Source organism: Phaethon lepturus, unplaced genomic scaffold, assembly GCF_000687285.1.
Source record: "Phaethon lepturus isolate BGI_N335 unplaced genomic scaffold, ASM68728v1 scaffold4164, whole genome shotgun sequence".
Classification (NCBI taxonomy): domain Eukaryota; kingdom Metazoa; phylum Chordata; class Aves; order Phaethontiformes; family Phaethontidae; genus Phaethon; species Phaethon lepturus.
In genome coordinates, this window is record NW_010535330.1 from 31,810 (window position 1) to 54,442 (window position 22,633).

General features: G+C 37.5%; 1 protein-coding gene across 1 annotated transcript; it reads left to right on the top strand.

Moving 5' to 3' along the window:
* Positions 1–366: 366 nt before the first annotated feature.
* On the top strand, positions 367–20,545 carry MPP6 (membrane protein, palmitoylated 6 (MAGUK p55 subfamily member 6); the record flags this gene model as incomplete). The annotated part of the gene is made up of 8 exons (XM_010285765.1): positions 367–487; positions 5,051–5,203; positions 14,462–14,614; positions 15,127–15,354; positions 16,525–16,656; positions 18,626–18,725; positions 19,279–19,347; positions 20,384–20,545. Coding segments are annotated over exons 1-8 (1,114 nt in total), but the record flags the coding sequence as incomplete, so codon positions are not given.
* Positions 20,546–22,633: the final 2,088 nt, after the last annotated feature.

A 22,633-nucleotide genomic window follows, 5' to 3' on the forward strand; every position in this document is an offset into this window, starting at 1 on the left:
AGAGAGATTAAATGAAGAGAGTCATGAATGGGTTGCTTTTATTGCATTTGGAAGATTATGCATACCTTATACATAGTTTATACTGTTTGGTTTTTTCAATCTTTAAGTAGTAGCGAGTCTTGAAAGGAATGTGCTGCTGGGCCTGGATTTAAGTTGATTGTGGTGATAAGGATTTGGATAGATCCTTTATTTCCATCTTTGAAACAAAAAAAAAAGTTGTTTTTCTGTTCTGTCTACTTGCTCTCAGTAGATGTAGTCGGCTGCTTAACATCTCTGAAGTTAATATTGTAGTGTTTCCCAGAGCTTTTGCTATTTATGCAAGCTTATTTTGGTCAGTACTTACGTTTTGTTTTTGTTTTTGTCAGCAGCCATGCAGCAGGTCCTGGATAACCTTACTGATCTGCCGACATCAACAGGCGCTGAAGAAATAGACCTGATTTTTCTTAAAGGAATTATGGAAAACCCTATTGTAAGATCACTTGCTAAGGTATTTAAACTTGCTGCTCTAAGTGGAATCTAGAAGTATTTTAACTCTTAAATTATTGTGTGAACACTGAGTATGGATTGAGCTATTAACAATAGCTTTTATGTACAGGACATCTTATTACAATACTTCTAAGAGTTCTTGAAGGTGAAGATTTGGTATAATGTAATTTCTGTGCACGATGATTTATTGTATGGAAGACTCTAGAAGAAGAAAAATTCAGAGACCTCAGAAATAATGTGGTAACATTATTTATGAAGAAGATCTAAAAATACTTGTGTATTGTGACCACTGTTGTGTGCAAAACCCATATGCCTTCTGACTTTTAACGTTTTTTTTCCAAGATGAAAAGTGAGAGCAATAACCTTCTTTCCCCCATGGCATAAACAAGTTTTCTTTTTGTCTTTGGCTCAAAACAACTTTCTGATCAGCCCCGTGGAATGTTCTCTCCATGCCCTTTCCTGGATCTTAGAGCAATGTTGAGACCTTCGAGTGTCAGCTCTTTGAGACATGGGCTATCCTTAGTTTTGGTCATGCATTAAGAAAGTCTTTTACTTATATATGGTAGCAATCAATTATAAATATGTAAGGTGATACTTACAAAAAAAAATATTTGGACTCTGTAATTAAAATGTAGCTGACCTTACCAGTAGGAGATGCAGTCAATATTGCATAGCACTTATATTCTTTCTTAATCCTACTTCATAAAAATAAGCTCCTTTCGTGAGGGGAAAAACAGTTAACTTAAATGTAGCTGTCTCTTTAATACGAATAGACATCTGAAAGCAGTGCCCTCTGGGCAGGCATGAAATACTCTGTAAAGCTAAAGGATTTTTGTGCAGGGATTTTGCGCAGTATAAAAATCTGGAAAGGAAGACTCATAAGAATTTATACAAGAATTTACTTCTTTTAGTTGTTCAAAAATATTTGTTGTAAGTGGAAGACATTGCATAGTAATAAACTTAGAAATAATGGAAGTGTCTCATCTGCTAGTGAGATGACTGCAGAAGGAAGGATTTGTGTACTAAATTTACTAGAGTAAGTAAAAGCGTTTTCTTACTTAGAGTTGTTTCCAACTTCAGTATCTGCTGCATATGTCGTCTTTAATTTAGTATTTATCATTAAAATGTTCATTGCAAAGCATTTTTTTCTTATCAATAATTTGTGCTTTAATGGCCAATTACAATTATGTGGAATTGAATGACTAGCAGATGTAAAACAGTGCTTGTAGTGGAAACAGATTCTTAAGTATAAACTTGCTTTATCTAGAATGCTGAAAGGTTTTAATGTTGTTCATGTGGCATGACTGCACTCATATTTTCTTTTGTAGTTATTTCAGAATTAAACCCAAAACCTCAGTCCTAACCAGCAGAGCTAAATAAGGACAAGATCAAAATGACAACACATTTCATGAAGTATATATAGTTCACATATATCCATTTGTGAATAGGCAATTCTCAGGACCCTGAGATGGTCAGATTATTTAAGCAGATTCATTTCAGACCAGGCCAGAAACATAAAAGCTTTTTCTTTTTCCTTTATTATCTTTTTTGAGATAGGGTTCTTTTACTGTGCCTTTCCATTCTTCAGTAGGTGGTGGTGGGGGTAACTATAATCACTGTAAAATGTATTTTCTGTCATTTACTGGTGTTTATAGAATCACAGAATCATAGAATAGTTTGGGTTGGAAGGGACCTCCAAAGATCATCTAGTCCAACCCCCCTGCAATGAGCAGGGACATCTTCAACTAGATCAGGTTGCTCAGAGTCCCGCCCAACCTGATCTGGAATGTTTCCAGGGATGGGGCATCTACCACGTCTCTGGGCAACCTGTCCCACCACCCTCATCATGAAAAATGTCTTCCTTACATCTAAATCTACCCTCTTCTAGTTTAAAGCCATCGCCCCTTGTCCTATTGCAATAGGCCCTGCTAAAAAGTTTGTCTCCATTTTTCTTATAACCCCCCTTTCAGTACTCTAAGGCTGCAGTAAGGTCTCCCCAGAGCTGCCTTCAGGCTGAACAACCCCAACTCTCTCAGCCTTTCTTCATAGGGGAGGTGTTCCATCCCTCTGACCATTTTTGTGGCCCTCCCCTGGACCGTCTCCAACAGGTCCATGTCTCTCTGGTGCTGAGGTTTATGTTCAATACTAAGTAGCCTTTAGAATTTTTATGCTTTTTTGAAAACAGTTGTTGAATTTGGAACATGCGTGAGTTTTGCTGCTGAACTGTCTTATCAAAACTCTCTTCTGCTGGATTGTTAACTACTCTTTTGAACGTCAAAACTTTATCATCTTTTCTGCAGTTACACTATTTCTTTTAATATTGTAGCATAGCCTACAGCATACTGGGTGAATGCCTAATCCAGACCAAGGAAACACCTTAGGAGTAATCTATAAACATTGAGTCCAGTATTTAGGATGTCAGATTGTTGGAGGTAAAAGCTTTACTGTTTGAACATTTAGCAAGTATAATGAATATTGAACGAATCAAAAGTCTCCATTCAGTATTACTATTTCTGAAATGAAAAAACAAATTAATAGCAATATCTAAGTTAGCTATTCCTTTTGTTTTTTTTTTTTTAATTAATCATACCACTCCATATCCTGCTACTCCCCAACATATTACAGCATCAGGGGTTGTTGACTGATGTACTGTTCCCCAGTGTATACATGGCCTTAATTTTGGGGTGAAGGGTGAGGATATTTGTGTTTACATTATATTCTGTGTTAATGGTAGTATTTTAAAGAAAATTAATGAGAAAGAAGGTAACCCATATTCTCTGACCTTATAAAGGTTTTGCAGTTGGAGTATGTTTAAAAGTCAATAGAGTTGTGTTTTTACTTTCTGTAAAAGAAGTAAACTGTAAAAGAAGGATATTGTTTACTCTATGTATTATGTACAAAATAGCATTCCCTTATTAAGGAGAATGTGTGTAGGTGCCAAACTTCCTATGACTTTGTAATCATGGTCATTTTGTTTGTGTGTGTTGGTGTTGGGGAATGTTTGAAATATCTTTCTCTATGTTAAGTTAGGCTTTCCAGTGTGTTATCATCAGTCCTGCAGAAATACCATTTTATAGATATGAAGTAGAATTTAATACTTGGATATTTCAGAAAACAAAGTGTTCTGGTTTTAGCAAAATGTTTTAAAGCACTTATAAGAAAGTAGATGTGTGTGCATACCTTCAAATTATATATATGGGAAGTATATATAGATGACACCCAAATACATCTGTTATTTGTTGTGTTTTTAGCTGTCAAATGATTGTTGTTTTTTGAAATTCTTGTTGCTACAGTGTTGGAAATAACTCTTAATTGAGTGCATAGAGAATCTTAGTTATTTTTGGTCTCCTCTTATTCCCTAATTTTATGATTCAGGACTACCTGTAGTGAGTGAGTGAATTATTCAGATTTATGAGATGTTGCTCTTGCAGCTCAAAGCTCTTACCTTTTAATGAATTTAAGTATCTGCAGTGTTTAGGAAAGGATTATGTCTGCAGCAGTAGCTCTAGAATGAGATTAAAAGTTATCACAGAATAGTTGAGGTTGGAACGGACCTCTGGAGGGCATCTGGTCCAGCCCTCCTGCTCAACCAGGGTCACCTAGAGATGGCTGTCCTGAACCATGTCCAGATGGCTGTTGAATATCTCCAAGGAGGGAGACTCCAACCTCTTTGGGCAAACTGTGCCAGTGCTCAGTCACCCTCACAGTGGAAAAAGTGTTTCCTGATGTTCAGATAGAGCCTTCTGTGTTTCAGTGTGTGCCCATTGCCTCCCGTCCTGAAACTGGGCACCACTGAAAAGAGCCCGGCTCTGTCCTTACACCCTCTCTTCAGGTATTTATACACATTGTTGAGACCCCCCTGGAACCTTCTCTTCTTCAGGCTGAACAGTCCCAGCTCTCTCAGCCTTTCCTCACATGTCATGTGCTCCAGTCCCTTCTTCATCTTTGTGGCCCTTCACTGGACTCTATTCTAGTATGTCCAGAACTGTACACAGTACTCCACGTGTGGCCTTGCCAGTGCTGAGTAGAGCTTGACCTTCTGGCAGCACTCTTAATGCAGCCCAGGATACTGTTAGCCGCCTTTGCTGCAGACTTTTCTTTAGCATTTGCTTTAGTTATGCAGACTTTCCTTTAGGATTTGCTGTTTTGAAGGTGTTTGAATGGGAGGAGCCTGGAGTAAATGCTTCTCTTGCAGGCTTTATTTTTTTATGAGCAGATCCCATAGTTCCTTTTTTGTCCTTCTTCTAGAAGATGTACTTGTACTTGGTTCTGAAGCAGAAAAGATCTGAGGTGTTTTGCTGTCCAGGCGGAACTGTTTGGTGTGTATATAGCATAGAGTTTATAGGAAATAAGGACATAAAAGCATCTCTGACAGGTGCTGCTTATAAAGTTTAAGCATGCAAAATCCTTCAGCAGTTATAAAGATAAAATACACAGATTATACTATATGTAATTTTTCTGGCTTTCCTGCTAAAGGTTGCACCAATAAATTATATAAAAGCTTTATAAATTGGAAGTACCTGAATCTTATTTACAGTATATTCTCATATATTTAATCTTACAGGCTCATGAGCGACTGGAAGATTCTAAACTTGAGGCTGTCAGTGACAACAACCTGGAGTTGGTGAATGAAATTCTTGAAGACATCAGTCCCTTAGTAAATAAAGATGAAAATATTGCAGAATTGGTTGGAATACTCAAGGAGCCTCATTTTCAGGTGCCACCTTTTTACTGTGTATTACCAACTCTTACTGTATCAGTGTCCATATAATGATCTAGGAATAATAATGAAACAAAACCTGAACTGTAGCAAACTTTAATATGTAGGATTTTACTCCAAATGAAAGGTAAAGCAGAAGCCATGTGGCGTTATGAACATGATTTTATTCTTTGATATTGTCTCAAGAATATCTTCACTCATTGCATTAAAATCCACTGGCGTTTCTGTTATAAATCTTGGACATTTACTTCCTATATGAGTGGAGTTTCCATAACAATTCCCTGAAGGTTTCATCCTTAGCATTTCCAGGTAGTCTCAGTTACTGATACTGACCATTCTGCATTTCAGTTCAGCTGTTGGCATTCATACCCACGTGTAAGATGTACAGTTTGCAGAGTGAATGAATATGATTCTTCTATGACGCGATCTGCACTGCAACTTAAGTTGAAACTCTGCATCCCTCTTACTGCTGCTCTACTTAAGTGAAGTTTTGACACATGATTGTCAAAAGCAGATGTTTTTCCATAGCTGCCATTCTATTACCAGCTTCCATACTGACCCTTGAAGGCTAGGGTTTGTGAATCCTTGGTAGATTCTGGACTTTCCAGGCAGGCTTCAGCTGACTTCAGTACTTAGCCATAGGTATCCTGTAGAAGAACATAAGCAAACCTTCTGCTACAGTAGAAATGTGCTTCTTTTGGCAGACTGGTATAGCCATAGACATTTTTTGGGTATATGAGTTTAAACATAAAAAGTTTTTTTCCTGAATTTTCAGTTATACATTATACAAACGTAGCATAAGTGCATTACTGTTTAATACTGGAAATGCTGTCAAGCGGTGGTGTGGCCTGTTGGAAGAGGAAACACTTTAAGAGCTCAGCTTTTGAGGTAGTAGCTATTCTGAGTGCTGATGGTTCCTCTGCCTCTTCTGAGGACAAGTGTTAGCCTCCCTTGTGTCCCTATTTGTCCAGAAAGGCATCATAGCTAAGGGATCAAAGACTGTGATTTGGAGGCTTACTGGTGAATACACCTGCAAATGAGTCTTTGATCCCTTAGCAGAAATTGGTATTGGAAAAGGAAAGGATAAGTTTGTAAGAATTGATAGTTACAATGCAAAAAACCTGGAATTGGGGGCCAACTGGTGCAGTGACAGATCTGACAAAGATCCATTGTATTAGAGAAACTAAAGTTGACAAGTCAAAGAGGATGAATCAAAATATGAAAAGGACTTAAGTGAAGTGCTGGAGTGGACTGACTTTAAAAGGCACTGTAGCAATGATCTGTGGAGAGAGATGGCAAAGACCAGAGACCAACTGGGCAAAGAATCTTTGTGGTGGAGACTGGAAATGGCCTGCAGGAGACTGAGCTCAAAGAAGAATTTTAATGAGGTTGAACAGCCAATGCTAAGGCAAACCCAGCATTCATTCCTGTTCAGTGGTCATATTTACAGAGAGACAACATGATGCTGATGTCAGTTACTCCATTAGTTCAGGCTTGAGCAACTCACACATTTAATTTAAAAGTTCCAAAGTACCTGGTGAAGAAAAATGCTGATATTTATACTATTTCTTTTACCTTTTTTTGTTGTTTGATTTAGAGAAAGCAGACTTGAAAGTGAATGTATGCTACATTAACTTTACAGTTTTGCTCTGATCTTCTGTTAGTGGTTCCTAATTGTATATTAAACATCCATCTAACATATATCTCTTCTGTTTTCCTTCCCTGCCCCCAGCAGTAGGCATCGAGTGAAGACTGTAAGGCTAGAACAAGCCAATAGTGATACCTTCCAAAATGTTTTGTGAGGATTTAGTGATTTGTTGCTCAGACTTGATCTGCATGAGGGGATTGAGTGCTGCCTCAGTATGTTTGCAGATTGGGCGGGAGTGTTGATCTGCTCGAGAGTAGGAAGGCTCTGCAGAGGGATCTGGACAGGCTGGATCGATGTGCCGAAGTCAGCTGTATAAGGTTTAAGAAGGCTAAGTGACAGGTCCTGCACTTAGGTCACAACAACCCCATGCAACGCTACAGGCTTGGGGACGAATGGCTGGAGAGCTGCCCGGTGGAAAAGGACCTGGGGGTACTGGTTGAAAGCTGGCTGAACATGAGCCAGCAGTGTGCCCAGGTGGCCAAGAAGGCCAACAGCATCCTGGCCTGTACCAGAAATAGTGTGGCCAGCAGGAGTGATTGTGCCTCTGTACTCAGCACTGGTGGGGCCAAACCTCAAATACTGTGTTTCTTTTGGGCCCCTCACTACAAGAAGGACATTGAGATACTGGAGCATGTCCAGAGAAGGGCTGGTGAGGGGTCTGGAGCACAAGCCTTATGAGGAGCAGCTGAGGGAGCTAGGGTTGTTCAGTCTGGAGAAGAGGAGGCTGAGGGGAGACCTTATCACTCCCTACAACTACCTGAAAGGGGGTTGTGGCGAGGTGGGTGTTGGTCTCCTCTCCCAAGTAACTAGCGATAAGAATGAGGGGAAATGGCCTCAAGTTACACCAGGGGAGGTTTAGATTGGATATTAGGAAAAAATTCTTTATGGAGAGAGTGGTCAAGCATTGGAACAGGCTGCCCAGGGAGGTGCTGGAGTCACCATCACTGGAAGTATTCAAAAAATGTCAAGCATTGGAACAGGCTGCCAGGGAAGTGGCACTTCAGGACATGGTGTAGTGGGCATGGTGGTGTTGAGTTGACAGTTGGACTTAATGATCTTAAAGGTCTTTTACAACCTTAATGATTCTATGACTTCTGAGTGAGAAGTAGCATCATCCACCTGTGGTGGTGGTCTCTTCCATCAGCTTGTTCAGCTGTTTTTTGATCCCATGGAAAAATCTGTCATTCACAACATCCCCCATCAGAGTGGAGAGTATGCTGTTTTGTTTTTGAGACTGTCACCTGTCAACTGCACTTAATACCCCCTTGTTCTTGGGTAGAAAGAAAGTGAACAGTATTTCTTAATCAGCTTGTCCATGTTACTTGTGATTTGAGAGACCTGACTGTATATGTGTGTCTGTCTGTCTCAAATAAATAAAAAGAAGGGAAGCAAAGCTGTATAAAGCTTCCCAGAGTCATTCACAGCAGCATGGTTTTATGAAGTGGTGTAATAATTTCCATTGCACCTGCTACTCATTACCTAAAAAATTCCCAGTATTTGGTTTGCCTTTTTAACAGCTGGTAGATAGGATAGGATAGGATAGGATAGGATAGGATAGGATAGGATAGGATAGGATAGGATAGGATAGGATAGGATAGGATAGTTCAGTTGGAAGGGACCTACAATGATCATCTAGTCCAACTGCCTGACGACTTGAGGACTGACCAAAAATTAAAGCATATTATTAAGGGCATTGTCCAAATGCCTGTTAAACACTGACAGGCATGGGGCATCAACCACCCCTCTAGGAAACCTGCTCCAGTGTTTGACTACCTCCTCAGTAAAGAACAGGTTCCTCTAGGCTCAGTAAACATAGAGGTGGGTTGGTTTTTTTGGTTTGGTTTGGCTTTGTACTGTTTATACTTCTGAGATACCGCTTCTGAGTCTGTCGGTTAATATGTCAAATTAGGATTGTGTTTTCCCTTGCAGTCTGTGTTGACTTTCATTTGCCTTGTTCTCACTCTGTTGCTCATGAGATGCTCCTGCAGGTTACAATCAGTTGTTTACTTCTTGAATAGTTTAGCAGCATCAGCAAATCCTGTCATTTCACTTCTCACCCCCATTTCCTAGACCACTTATCTGTCATGTCAGTGTATTGGCAGGTCTAGAACTGAGCCCAGATGCCAATGGGAAATCCCCTGGTGACATGAATTGTGAAAACTAATGATACCATATTCTTGGCCCCAATTCTTCTGTCTTTTAACCAATATTTTCATCCACATGAAAGCCTTACTGTTTATCCTACAGTAGCTTTGTTTCTTTAAAAGACTTTGCCAAAGGAGCCTACTAAAGGTCTTTTGGAAATTGAGCTATATTATCAACTGTAACTGCCTCACTGCCATGCTTGGTGACTCTTTCAAGGAACTTAACTAGATTTGAGAAACATGACTTCCCTTTATTAAAGCATGGTGATGCTTTCCCATGATCTATTTTGTCTAATCATTCTGTTTTTTATGGAAACTTCTTCTAATTTGTTTAGTATCAACATCAGACCTACTGGTTCACAGTTTGTTGTTTCTTCCTTGGAACCCAGTTTAAAAATTCATGTCATGATTATTGTACGCTCTGAACAAGATTGCATGCTGCTTCTTTCACTATACTGTTGAGTGAGTCATGGATATGTAAGAGAAATAAGCTATTTCTAGACCTCCCTATTTCATTTGCTGCAACACCTGGACGGTACAGAAAGAATTAGGTATGAAAGGAAGAGAAAAGACTATTTGATGGTTAAGATAGTTAAATGCTGCCCTGGAGAACTAACCTATCTTTCACTCTGTCAGAATTAGAGTTCATTTAAAAAAAAAAAAAGCCTTAAACAGCTTTAACTTGAGATTTTTTTCTTCTTTTCTAATTGCCTGTTGTGAGGCCTTCAGTCTCATTTGCAGAAACAGTGAACAGTTTTGACTGCTGCATACAGGCAAAAAGCATCTTAGCTACTTTCTTTTTAAAAGTAGATCTGATGTGATCCAGTTTGGAAGCCTAAAATTAGGGTTTACTTTTCAGCCATTAATTTTGTCCTTCCATTCCCCATGTGGAGGCCTGCAACAAAGACAGCTGAGGCCAAAATAGTATTACTTTGATTAAATGTTTTCATTTAACTGATATTGTAGTTATGACTACTCTAGAAGAGCTTCTAGGAAAATTTGCAGACCAAAATGTGGATACAATATTCCTTCTAAGGCTTGAGGAGCCTATATATCTCTCACTCTGAAAATGAATCAGAAAATTAACTAAATACTCAAGAAATAAGTGTTATCCTTTCTGCCTCATTTGGTGCAAGAATGCATATTCCAAATTCTGCAAGAGGGACCTGTAAGGAAAAAAAGGAAAAATACAATGCAATTTGTAATTATAGAAAATGTAATTTACATACTTTCTCCAGTTCAGTAAATGTGTAAACAAGCCACCTTGACTTGACTTGACTCTTTTTAAAGTTTCAAACACTATTATGTAACTGTTGTAGAGGCTGATTTTGTATTTTAAAAATGAATGGTGCCACTCTATCACAGTCATCTTGCAGTTGTAACCTACCTCGGCAACAATTATCCAATGTGGTATACAAGTCATTAGTGCAACAGCTTATTTGAATGTATCATTTAGTGCTGAAGGTATTGAATTACAGAACTTAATTTCTTGTACACATTTTTACGGAAGATACATTGGGGAGGGACTAGCTTATGGATGCACTTACAGGTGCATGTATGGTTATACTCTTATGCTTGACTGTCTGTTCCCTCCCTTTTCTCTCTTCTCCTTTCATTCCTTTCTTTTTCTTCCCTTCCACTCTTTACCCCTTTCAGTTTTAACTAAACTTTTCAGGGTTCGACGTGTGGAAGATACTAAGTTCTCAGGAGTTTCACAGTACTGACAGCTGGCCATCAAGGCCAGTATGTACTGAAGAGCCAGCTGGCACATGCAGTGCATAGATAAGGCTACATCAAGTCTTGCCAGACAGTAGCTGGAGGGCAGAAGAGAGAAGTGGTAAGAGAGGTTGCCTTGAGGGAAAAGGGAGGAGTTGAAAGTATCTACTGGAGGGGTTAAACATGCAGAAGAATCACTTCTGTTGCTTATGGAAGAACTTGTTCAGTTATTTTTCACCTTTCCAAGAGTTACGTAAGCCATTCGTCCTAAATAGTAGAGTCTGCTGGCAATAAAATACTTATTCTGAAAAGCAGCCAATATTTTCTTCTAATAGTTAGCTTTATAATGGCTAATCATACCTTTAAAATACTTCCTTTAGAAAAGTGATCTTAAGTTACTTCCTAGACAGACCTAATTTATAGGGTTATTTTTCCCACGTATTCATACCTCCTTACCAGCCCACTTGATTTCTCTAAAATCTTAAATGATTTCCTCACTTTTCCAGAACAGCCTTTAAAAAAATCTCTTCTTTTCACATGTACATTAGGGACCTGTAGTCTGTTTATTAAGTTCTGATTTTTAAACAGTGTTATCAGAGAAGACTAGCACATATTTAGTGCATGAAAGAGGAATGGAAATATTTTAGGTACTGCTGAGGCCTGAGTGTTAGGAAAGGAGTCCTAAATTCAACTATAGGGTGGTTCTGCTCTTGTGTATACCCTCTGGCTCCCAATTTGTAATTTAATTGTTCTGTTGGATCACAGTTGGGGAAATAGTTATCACATAGAGGAGGCAATGCTTCATAACTTGTGTAGATGGTGCTGAGAATTTTTTTAGGAAAAACAAATTTTGAATTTGAACTTGGCTTCAGCACTGTAGAAAGCCGTGAATGTTTAATGTTTATTTGTTTACTGAATTTTGAATTACCTTTTTTTTAACCTGTCAAATGAATACAGACACAGAAAACTACTATAAAGAAGTAAGTATGTTCTAAGTTTATGGATTACTTTATGACAATGTCTTGCACAAAGGGGCCATGCTGTGCCACAGGACTGTATGTCCATTGTGTGATATCTCTTGTGATAGGCAGGGTTCTTCTAAATGCCTTATGCCAGCAACATTGCCATTTTTTCCATGAGAACCTTTCTACAGTTATCCAGTCCTGGATAGTCAGCTGATCCTGTTTACATATGTGATATGGAGGAAACTTTGAACTGTTTTATGGTTGTTGATTGTTTAATTCATGTTGTTTTGCAGACTTGGCAGTGGTTTTATAAGTATTCTAGCACCAGTATGGGAAAGGTTAGATTCCAGGGGAGCTCTGGAGTTGCAGGATCACAGGTTATCACTTTTTCAGATACCGTAAGAAAGAAACAAGTGAAGTTCATGCAACTGTTATTTCTCAGATCACTCAACCATATTACTGAAATAAGAAAGTAACTGTGAGTGACATAAAATGTCCTAGAGTAGTCCAACAGTGGATACAGATGCATGGCCCCTGTTGCCTGGTGGCTTTGTTTTAAGTGTTCTTCATTGATGTGTGCTGTCACCTGTCTGGCTGGAAACAATCTTATAAAACTGGTGTAGATTCTTGAGTTTCAGAACTGAGACACTGGTGTGGAAAGGTAATAAGTTAACTGTGGCTTGTTTTAAGGAAACCAATAAATTACTTTTCTTAAAGAAACCATTTTATAATTCTGTGCAGCAATGTACTGTCCCTGATAGTCCTTCTGAGACCCAACCATCTTGTAGATAGCAGGAAAGAGGTTTTGTGATTGAGAGATGGTTAAGTAGTAGCTGAAAGAATTAATGCTTATCCATAAACCTGAGTGAACAAAAAGGATTAGAATGTGGAATGGAATCAGATTTAAGAACTGAAGAATCTTACAGAGCATGTCAATTTGGAAAAGATGACACAGACAGTTAGCTTAGTAGTAATTTTTGACTGTAATCATAAATTATATGACCGTTAAGGACAGGGAGCTATACAAGTGTTGTTATGCATAAGGGTCCACAAGAAATCTAGTGGTTTGCGCCCAGAAAGTTTGGGAACAATTTGTTCTAGCATGTGAACAAAAGAGAAAACTGAAAGCATCATACTGGTGTACCTGCCTGGTTTTGTCGGTGGTAATGTGTTAGGATGTGTAGTTGATGCTAGTTGGTTTCATTTTGGAAATGTAGAAAGATCCAAAAATGTTGCTTTCAAACATGGGCAAACAGAGATCTGTTCTCCTGGTTTCTGGATTGGATGTGTCTTGGATAATGAAGAATTAGAAATTGCTACCATCTGACAGCTGCCTGATTTAAATAAATTATTGTTTTTCCTAATGTAATTTGATTTGGTTTCTGTCCACAGTATCAGAGCAGCCACAATAAGCAGCTGCCTTTACAGTCTTAATGGCAGAGGGAGAATCGCTGAATTAGTACCTCCTTCTAACATCGAGTTGTGAAATATCAGCAGGGTCATCATGTAGCGGGCAGATTAAAATGACTGTTCATGTTTGTGATACTTTGAGGGCTTGCATGCTGAGCTTACCACTAAACTAATACGGTTGCACAACTTTTAGGTTAGTGGTGGCTTACAAAAGGATGGAGCAGACTGCATAGCAAAGTTGTTAAATTTGCTTAAATGTTACCTGCTCACCTGCTTTGCTTTCTAGTAGTTTGATGTCTTCCTCTGGCATGTGCATGTTACTGTCAGTGGCAGTCCCTATGATGTCCTGTCCTTGGTGTCTTCTCTTTAGCTACTTACTTGACACCAGTTAGTGATCTAACTTAAGCCCATATCTCATCAGGTCACTGTTTGAAACAAAGCTATGTTGTTTGTGGCCCAGTAGGTAGCTCCTCTACCTGCTTCTTTTCCTCTTCCTGTATCTGTCAGTGAAACTCTCTGCGCTACAGGATGCTTTATCTTAAACTACCATACATGGTGGCTACAGGGGTGTCCCTTTTCCTCTTCAAGACAGAAAGTCTCCACTGTCTAATTTTGACAAGTTCGATCTTGTTTTACCTGTATGTCTTCTGAATCTGTTCTTTAAATCTTAAACTATCTTTTACAAGAAGATAAAGTCTAAATTGCCTTGTTTTCCAAAGATTATTATATTTATTGGGATCTCTTCCTTTTGCTCTCTATTCATGTATGCAGACTGGTGAAAACACCATTAACTATAAGGTCTGAGGTCTTGTATTCCAGAAAGTGAATTCTGTCATCTTGGGTTCATTTGGTGCTAGAATTCTGCCTTGGCTTTATGCAAACAGAAAGCACTTATTCTGCAGCTTGCTAGAAATCCTTGCATACCTGTAATTATCCAAATTACTGTGGAGAAAAATTTTATGGCATTAAACACAAGTATCTAGTGATGAGTTATCTTCATTTTTTTGCAGTGAGTTATTCATTTACTTTAACCATTTGCTCAGGTATTATCTCATTAGGTGAAAGACTGTTTTAGGTAATCCTATTTCCATCTTCTTCCCTGCAAGATCACATGTTCCTCTGAAATACATTACATTTATCCTATACTTCCTGAAGAAGAAGCTTTTGTACTTACAAAAGAGAGCATATTTGCCAAGACAGTAGGCTTCTCAAGCCATGTGGGTACTTGTATGTCCATTTTTCTCCATTCCATGTGAAGTAAAAGTTTTATGTTCTAGTCCCAAAAGGGCAGATTCAGTGGTTAATCAGCAGTAAATCCTTTTGCAAATAGTTATTTCATGACTTAAGAAAGGCTTTTTCTGTTCCTTCGCAGTCACTCTTGGAAGCACATGATATTGTGGCTTCAAAATGTTATGATTCCCCTCCTTCTAGCCCAGAAGTCAATAATTCTTCAGTGAACAACCAGATTGTTCCAGTAGATGCTATTCGTATCCTTGGAATTCACAAAAGAGCAGGAGAACCACTGGTAAGTAATTGAAGATGAGTGTGTCATTTAAAGTGCGAGTGAAAATGTTTGCATGTGCCTGATTTCTTGCATTACATTTTAATTATTTCCATTGTTATGTTGTGTAATTTAGTGAGTGATAGGATCAGTATTGAGAGGTTGAAATAAGAAGATATGCGTGTTCTTCATACTGTTCTCTTTAAGAAATTATGGGATAGTGCATAGGCAGTCACTAAGCTGAATGCTTGCTAGCGTAACTAACACAACATCTGTTTGATACTGATACAAAATGACAGGATTGCATGCAATCAAGAACAATACAGTCATTCGTATGAAAACCTTGTCTGAAAGCACTTTTGTGTCACCTGATGCTTATCTGTGTATTAGAAACTCTTACACTGTACTAACTATTACTGTCTGTTTTTATTGGGGTAGACAGAATATTCCATAGCTGTATATTTTTGCTTGAAATAATGGTAAAATGAAATTGAAATTCAAACAATGGTAAACTAGGTGTCACATACCTTTTTCAGGGTGTTACGTTTAGAGTTGAGAACAATGATCTGGTAATAGCACGAATTCTTCATGGCGGAATGATAGATCGACAAGGTCTTCTGCATGTAGGTGACATTATTAAGGAGGTGAATGGCCATGAGGTTGGAAACAATCCAAAAGAATTGCAGGAACTGCTGAAAAATATTAGTGGCAGTGTCACTCTGAAGATTCTCCCCAGCTACAGAGACACTGTTATTCCTCAACAGGTCAGTAGCACATTTCTAATAATTCTGTCAAAAGCACTTCTGCTTGGTACTTTATCGTATAAGATTATTTTAAGATTTTGGATTAGAAATATTTTGGTTAATTTGTGTGTTTAATGCTAGCAGAAAGGCTGAATTGTAGATGCATGTATTCACCTTTTAAGTATATTTTGGAAATGGGTTTATTCAGTAGATTAATACCATGCCTAATATGCCTGCCTAAAAAATTTGAATCCATATCTAAGATTGATAAGCATTTGCATACTACTTGTAAAGCATGTTTCTTTGACATCCAGTGACCTCTGATGACCTAGCCACAATCACACTAAACTGCAGTGAACTGCATGTGTTTTATAACATGATCAGTGTCCAAATAATCTGTTTCATAGGATTCAGAAACATACTGAATTCATGAGATGAGCTTGAACTCACTGACTTAAGTGGGAACTTGGATGGTGGCTATCCTTTTGTTGTTGCTGTAGGCTGTTGATTTCCCCACTGCAGAAGTACTTTGTTGCTCTAAATTAGTGCATCTGAAACATCTTGGAAACTTCTTCAGGTAGTGGGTCTTAATGCCTGTGACTATAATAGACTGTGCTTACATTGAGTAGACAACAAGGCAGTGTGCTGTATTTGAGGCAGGTGCACTGCTTCCTTTGCTCCCCAGCCTGGTAGAAAAAACTCAAACATGTTTCCAGTCTACTGACGCAACTTACTGTTTCTTCCCTTGCATCAAATTTGAGTCTTAAGCACTCACTTATCTTGTTTGTTTTAAAACAAGTTCATGGCAAAATTAATTCTTAAGATTCCACAAGCCTTGAATACAGTGCTCACATTCTGAGAATTTTTTATATTTTTAAGTAAAATCAGAATACTAATAGAGTTGTATATACTGAAATACAAAAATTAGTGTTTTGTAATACATTGTCCAAATAGAACAGTTGGCTTTTTATTTTTATCATGAAGCTGCTTCAGCCAAAGTTTGCGCTGCTGAATATTTTTACTCTCTCACCTGGTATATGTTAATTCTTTCTATAGATTGCATTTTACTTGCCAAATGTAACTTGTCAAACTTTTTATGCCTTAGGTAAAGACATTACTTCAGTTTGACAGATAAATTAGTAAGAATGTGTTTTATAATGTTTGAGCTTTGTAAATTTTTACACATTTCAGGTTTTTGTGAAGTGTCATTTTGATTATAATCCATATAACGACAACCTCATCCCATGCAAAGAAGCAGGTTTGACATTTTCTAAAGGAGAAATTCTTCAGATTGTAAACCGGGAAGATCCAAATTGGTGGCAGGTTGGTAAAAAGATTTAAAAAATAAAATAAAAAGGTTCACTAGTTGCCTTAATAATAAACTCTTTAAATTATGATCTACTTCCATTTAACAGTAGATACAAGGAAAAATATTTACACTGCAATCCAATTTCAAACTAATATCAAGATATTAACAATTGAAATACTAGAGAAAATTGAGTGATATAAATTGTATATGTAACACTCATTTTGCTGTTGCTACTATTTATTTGTCTTCGTTCTTGTATTGTAAGCCTAGACATTCCAAAATCAGTTTAAGTGGTCAATTTCTAGCAGAAAGTCTTAGGCTGTGGGAAGCCTTCCCTGACAGCAACTGTGGAAGAAGTGGACTCCTTCCTGAGTGTTCAGAGTTGTGGAGAGGGAAATTAACCCTGTGAATTTGAAGAGGGTGAAAATAGCTTGTATGGAGAAGCTGTATCTTTTATTTCCACAGTTGTGGTCAGTGTCTGTGAGCTGTAACATGCATGTTCATAATCAAAATGATTGTTTGGCACTATTTCAAATATTAACAGTTCATCCTACTTTAAGGTTGTAGTTCTACATTCAGTCCTTCAGTAGAAATGTAATCCAGTGCTTATGCTATTTTTATTTTTTCAAGACACACAATTAGACATCATCAGTGCCTTTGAAAGTGGGACGAGTGAACCTTTAAGACACTTCTCAACTGAGATACTTAAAATTGCAAGTGGCAGTGGCAATCCAGGCAAAGAGTTTATCATTACTAATTTCCCTTTCTACCCCTGTATTGCTCACTTTTTGCTAAATAACAAGAACTAGTGAGCCAAACGTTACTTGAGAGCAATATATATGTGACTTATTTAAAAGCCATAAAAATATAGAAGAATATACATCAATAACTGTTACTGAATTCTGTTGCTTGCCAATGACAGTAATAACAGAAAGAAAGAGAATAAAAAGTGTGAGGGAAAACAGAAAATATATGACTGCCAAGTTAATTAGTTTCAGAAGTTAAGACACCCCAAAGCTCTGGAGCAGTTTGACATTTAACTTACATGCTGTCTTCAGTATTGCTTTTTGAATTCTCCAGCTTGTAACTTGTGGGAGTCCAGGAGGAATAAGTCTTACATCTTAAATATTCAATCAGTGGCAAAAATGAAATGCATTAAACCAGCATACTGTGTTGCAAGTATTGCTATGCAGATCATGCCACTGGGAAGAAAAGGTTAGTTTCTCATGTGCTTTCTGGAAATGCTAGACTGTTACTGAAAACTTGCTAACTGTAAAAAATCAGTTAGTCATAGGTAAAAGCGTACAAGTTGAAAAGTAAACAGTTCATGTTAGCAAGTGACAGGCCAACCAGTTTTGGGGAAGAAAACTAACATTTTGTAACTGTGCACTTGTATGGATTAAGCTTGCTGAGAATTGAGCTTGCCATGAAAAAGAAGAGAATCTTAGCCAAACTTTATTTACCAGGAATATTTATGTTACTAAGATTTTAAATCTGTAGCTACTTAGTGCACAAAGCTTTGAAGGCATGTCACTATTTGTGAAATGACAATTAATAAGCTGCACTGGAATCTGTTTGGAGCAGCTCAAGAATACAAAGTAAGCGTGCTGTGTACTAGAAAGTCTTGAGTTTTGTCACTTGAGAGTTAAATGTCTTGGAGCCATAGAATTCCATTTAGGATTTTGGTGGTAAAAGTTTATGGCTATAGGAGCTTATTAACTTAATGGGAACCAGTAGTGAAACTTCTATTTATTTTATTTAAATGTTCTGAATTTTAATACTCAATGGCAACACACTAGTACTGTAAGACAGAATTCTAATATTCACATCTGAGTTTGAATTTCCAAGTCTCAGTAGTAAATGTATCATTTAGAGAATGATATTGAGAAACTCTGGCAGTGTGAAAGTCAGTCAACACCATGTTGATGAAAAAAATGGTTTTTTCCACAAGTTACCTATGATTTTTATTTTTTATTTTTCTAGGCTAGTCATGTCAAAGAAGGGGGAAGTGCAGGGCTTATTCCTAGCCAGTTCCTGGAAGAGAAGAGAAAGGCCTTTGTTAGAAGGGACTGGGACAACTCAGGTGAGATTTAATGAATTTCAGGAATAGATTTTGCTCCGACTCCCATTTATTTTGCTTTTCCTGACTTCATAGATACTAGAAAACTACTGTGTGAGAATACACAGAATATTAAGAAATGCCACTTATTATATTTTGGCCTTGACTGAAGGACAAAGCCTAAAGTCTATGCTTAATCTTCAGAGAAACATGAATCAGTTTTGCCACCTGCTGATGAAAAGCTAAATGAGGTGGTAAAGGCCTAAGAATTAGCTCTTAAAAACTTTTTTTTTAATAGTATGCACTGAAAATTAATAAATTAAACATGTTTGATGGATTTTTCTGCTGCTTTATACAAGCTTTTTTCTAGGAAAATTAATTTTTTCTCTGTGTTCAGTTCTTACTGTACCATTTGATGTGTATGAAAATAGATGTGATCTCCTGCCCTAGAATATATGAAATTTTCAAATAGTCCTTACAAATTTAATTAATCTAAACTTGCACATGTTCATGTAAATAAGCTTCAGAAAAACATATTTAACAAAAATGATGAGTTTGTCTTAATTTTTATTTCCAGGGCCTTTCTGCGGAACAATAAGCAGCAAAAAAAAGAAAAAGATGATGTATCTCACTACAAGAAATGCAGGTATCTCTTAATATTACATATGAATCAAAGTTCTCTAGGCTTCTAAACTTGCAGAGTCTAGTGTATCCAAAGCTGAAACATTTGCAGTAAAATAATCGATTATAAAGTTGATAGATCAGATAAGTTTTTCTGGTTTAAAAGCAATAGTGACCAGTGAAGATGTGGTGCTCAATACATCTTTTGGTAGGTGGAAGTCAGAGAAGAATTTTGTGTTAAAAGAGAAAAGAAGTGAAAGCTTTGTTGCCAGCAGGTGGAGGGATGTGATCCTTCCTTTCTACACAGCACTGGCAGGGCCACACCTGAAGGGTACTGGACTCCTCCCCAGTGCAAGAGAGATACAGACATACGAAGATGAAGGGACTGGAGCATCTCTCCTGTGAGGAAAGGCTGAGAGGGCTGGGACTGTTCATCCTGGAAAAGAGAAGGCTCCAGGGGGATCTCATTAATGTGTATAAATACCTGAAGGGAGGATGCAAGGAGGATGGAGCCAGGCTGTTTTCAGAGGAACCCAGTGATGGGACCAGAGGCAACAAGCAAAAACATATGAGGTTCCCTCTGAACATCAGGAAACACTTTTTCTACTGTGAGGATGACTGAGCACTGGCACAGTTTGCCCAGAGAGATTGTGGAGACTCCCATTCAACAGCCATCTGGATGTGGTTCTGAGCAACCATCTCCAGGTGGCCCTGGTTGAGCAGGGGGATTGGACCAGATGGCCTCCAGAGGTCCCTTCCAACCTCAAATATTCTGTGGCTCTGTGAAAACTACTAATTGTTAATGATGGTTTTCCCATTCTGATCAATCTCGAATTTTCTCCTTGGAAATAAAGGTAATAATCTGACTTTATGCTGTCCATGAAGGGGTAACTATTTTATGCCCATACCAATTTAAAGCAAGAAAGCTTGTATCAGGCTTAATGCCTTTGAGTGCTATTTATATTCACATTCTGTCTGTTGATATATAGCAAGACTGCTTAATTTTTTTTCTTACAGTACTGACCATGTATTAAATAATTCTCGTACACTTCTCAATGTAGAATTTGATCGTCATGAAATCCAGATCTATGAGGAAGTAGCCAAAATGCCTCCTTTCCAAAGGAAAACACTGGTTTTAATTGGAGCCCAAGGAGTGGGGCGAAGAAGTTTGAAGAACAGGTTTATAGTACTGAACCCTACTAGGTTTGGAACTACAGTGCCATGTAAGTTGTCAGAATTCCTACCATAATATCATACTTTGAGTCTCTGATTATCTGGAAAATCCTTGGTGTTTATCCTAGTGATTGAGGGTAGGAGTAATTTTGTCAGAATATAAAAATCTTACAGAGTGGGAAAACAAAAGGTTCTTCATCTTCTCAGACAATTGGACTACCATATGATGACAGGAAAAATATTTGTAACTAGCAGTTAAATGTTACTGATGCTGCGGAAAAACAATTTTTGTATGTGCCATATTTCAGTCTATGTTTCCTCATTGTCAGCCACCATCAGCTACTGAGGGGATCCTAGAAGTTCCTAGTAGCCTTTTGTAATGAACAGCCAGTGGATTTTCTCAGGTCTGCTGTTTATTTTTCCATCTGTAGAAGTACCATAGGCATTATAAGTTGTTACTTTAGTATTAGAAATGCAGGGAAAAGCAACAAACTTCCAATAAACCTGAAGTGTTTGTGATCTCCAAGATTTGTATGATAATCTGATGTTTTAATACATCTAGCCTCAAGCCCATGATCTTTCTTTTTTTTCTCCCTATCAACTTCAGAAAAAAACATCCTCCCTTACTGAAGTATTGTTTTCTTGCCTTCCTTCCAGATAGTTACTTTGCTCATTCGCAACATCTTTATTTTTTTTAACTGCCGCCTCCTGTTTGACTGCTGACCAGAGAAGTCCACCCTAGCTACATAATTATTCTCTTCCTGCCACCTGCTTTTCAAAATTTCAAAAACAGTCTGTTCCCTTCTGTTTTCAGTGGGCAAGAAGTAGGTCTCAGAATAGGGGAGGAGGGACAGGTCTTAAAGATAAATTGTGCAACATGAGAGAACCAGTTTCTCTCCTCATTTGCTGAATCTCTAACACCAAAACTGACCAGTGCATTAAGAATTAGTATGCGTGACTGATAACAAGGTTGACTTCTCAGTGTTACTTTTGAAAAGAAATCTTCCCCTGGGAATATTATTATTTTATATTGGCAAAATAGTAATTTTTATAATTACTAATTAATTAAAAATAAAAATAAAACACTTTTTATTACTTTTACAATTTTTATTGCCTTAAAAAAAAATCCCTCAAAATTACTGGTTTCTCTAAAATTCTATATAGATGCTTAAATATATATATAAGTAATGTAACACAGTGTTAAAATGCTTTTACTTGGAGCTCTTGAACACCCTTCAAAGGCATAAAAACTAACTTTTCCAACCTAGCAATCTGACAATCTAATCATGCACATGCAGTACATAGTTTATTGTATATAGAATCTCCTCTCTCTCGAGTTTAAGTAGGATAATCAGTAATCTTAGTTGGCCTCAGTTTCTTTGATTTAGAATAAAATTCTCCTGGTTATTCACAAGCAAATATGTGTGGTGGTGTTTGGGATTTTTTTCAGAAAATGGCTGAAACGGATCCATTTTGCTATGGGGAGAAGCATGTCCTTGGTGTTGAGTTCTAAGTTTTTTCTGCAGTGTGGATAGCTACTGTCAAGAACTGTCAAGTCATTTTCTGGCCATAAACTGTTAAAGCTCATTCTCCAAAATTTATTTCAAAATTATATGTTTGGTTTTTTCTTGGTACTGTATGAACCATTATAGTTCTAATCTTTCTGTAGAATCTTGCCTAAAACTAGATGTTCTAGTAATGTGTCTATTGCTAACAGCTTCAGAAGATCACTTCTCCTGGGACACGAGTTTTCTATGATAATGAAGTTGATAGGAGTTACTGGAAGGGGGAGAATGCTTTCCACTTGTATCGCCAAGTTGCACCCAGTAGTGATACAAGTGTTACCAAAGGGATTCATTCACTGTTATGTTTAATATATTCTAGAGTTCAAACCTAATTAAATGCAAGTAGTGGGCAGGTAATATGGTGATAAGACAGCAAAGTCAGTAATAATCTGGTATTTTATTCTGTGTTATTTTTATTCTGTGTTATTTTTATTCTGTGTTATTTTTATTCTGTGTTATCTTAACTTTCTTGCTTAAATAATGTCTGTACTGTACGGTGTAGCCAATACCCAAGATAGCTGCTAATGTTTTACTTAAATACCTTTATATTTTAAGTATTAATATAATTAATAA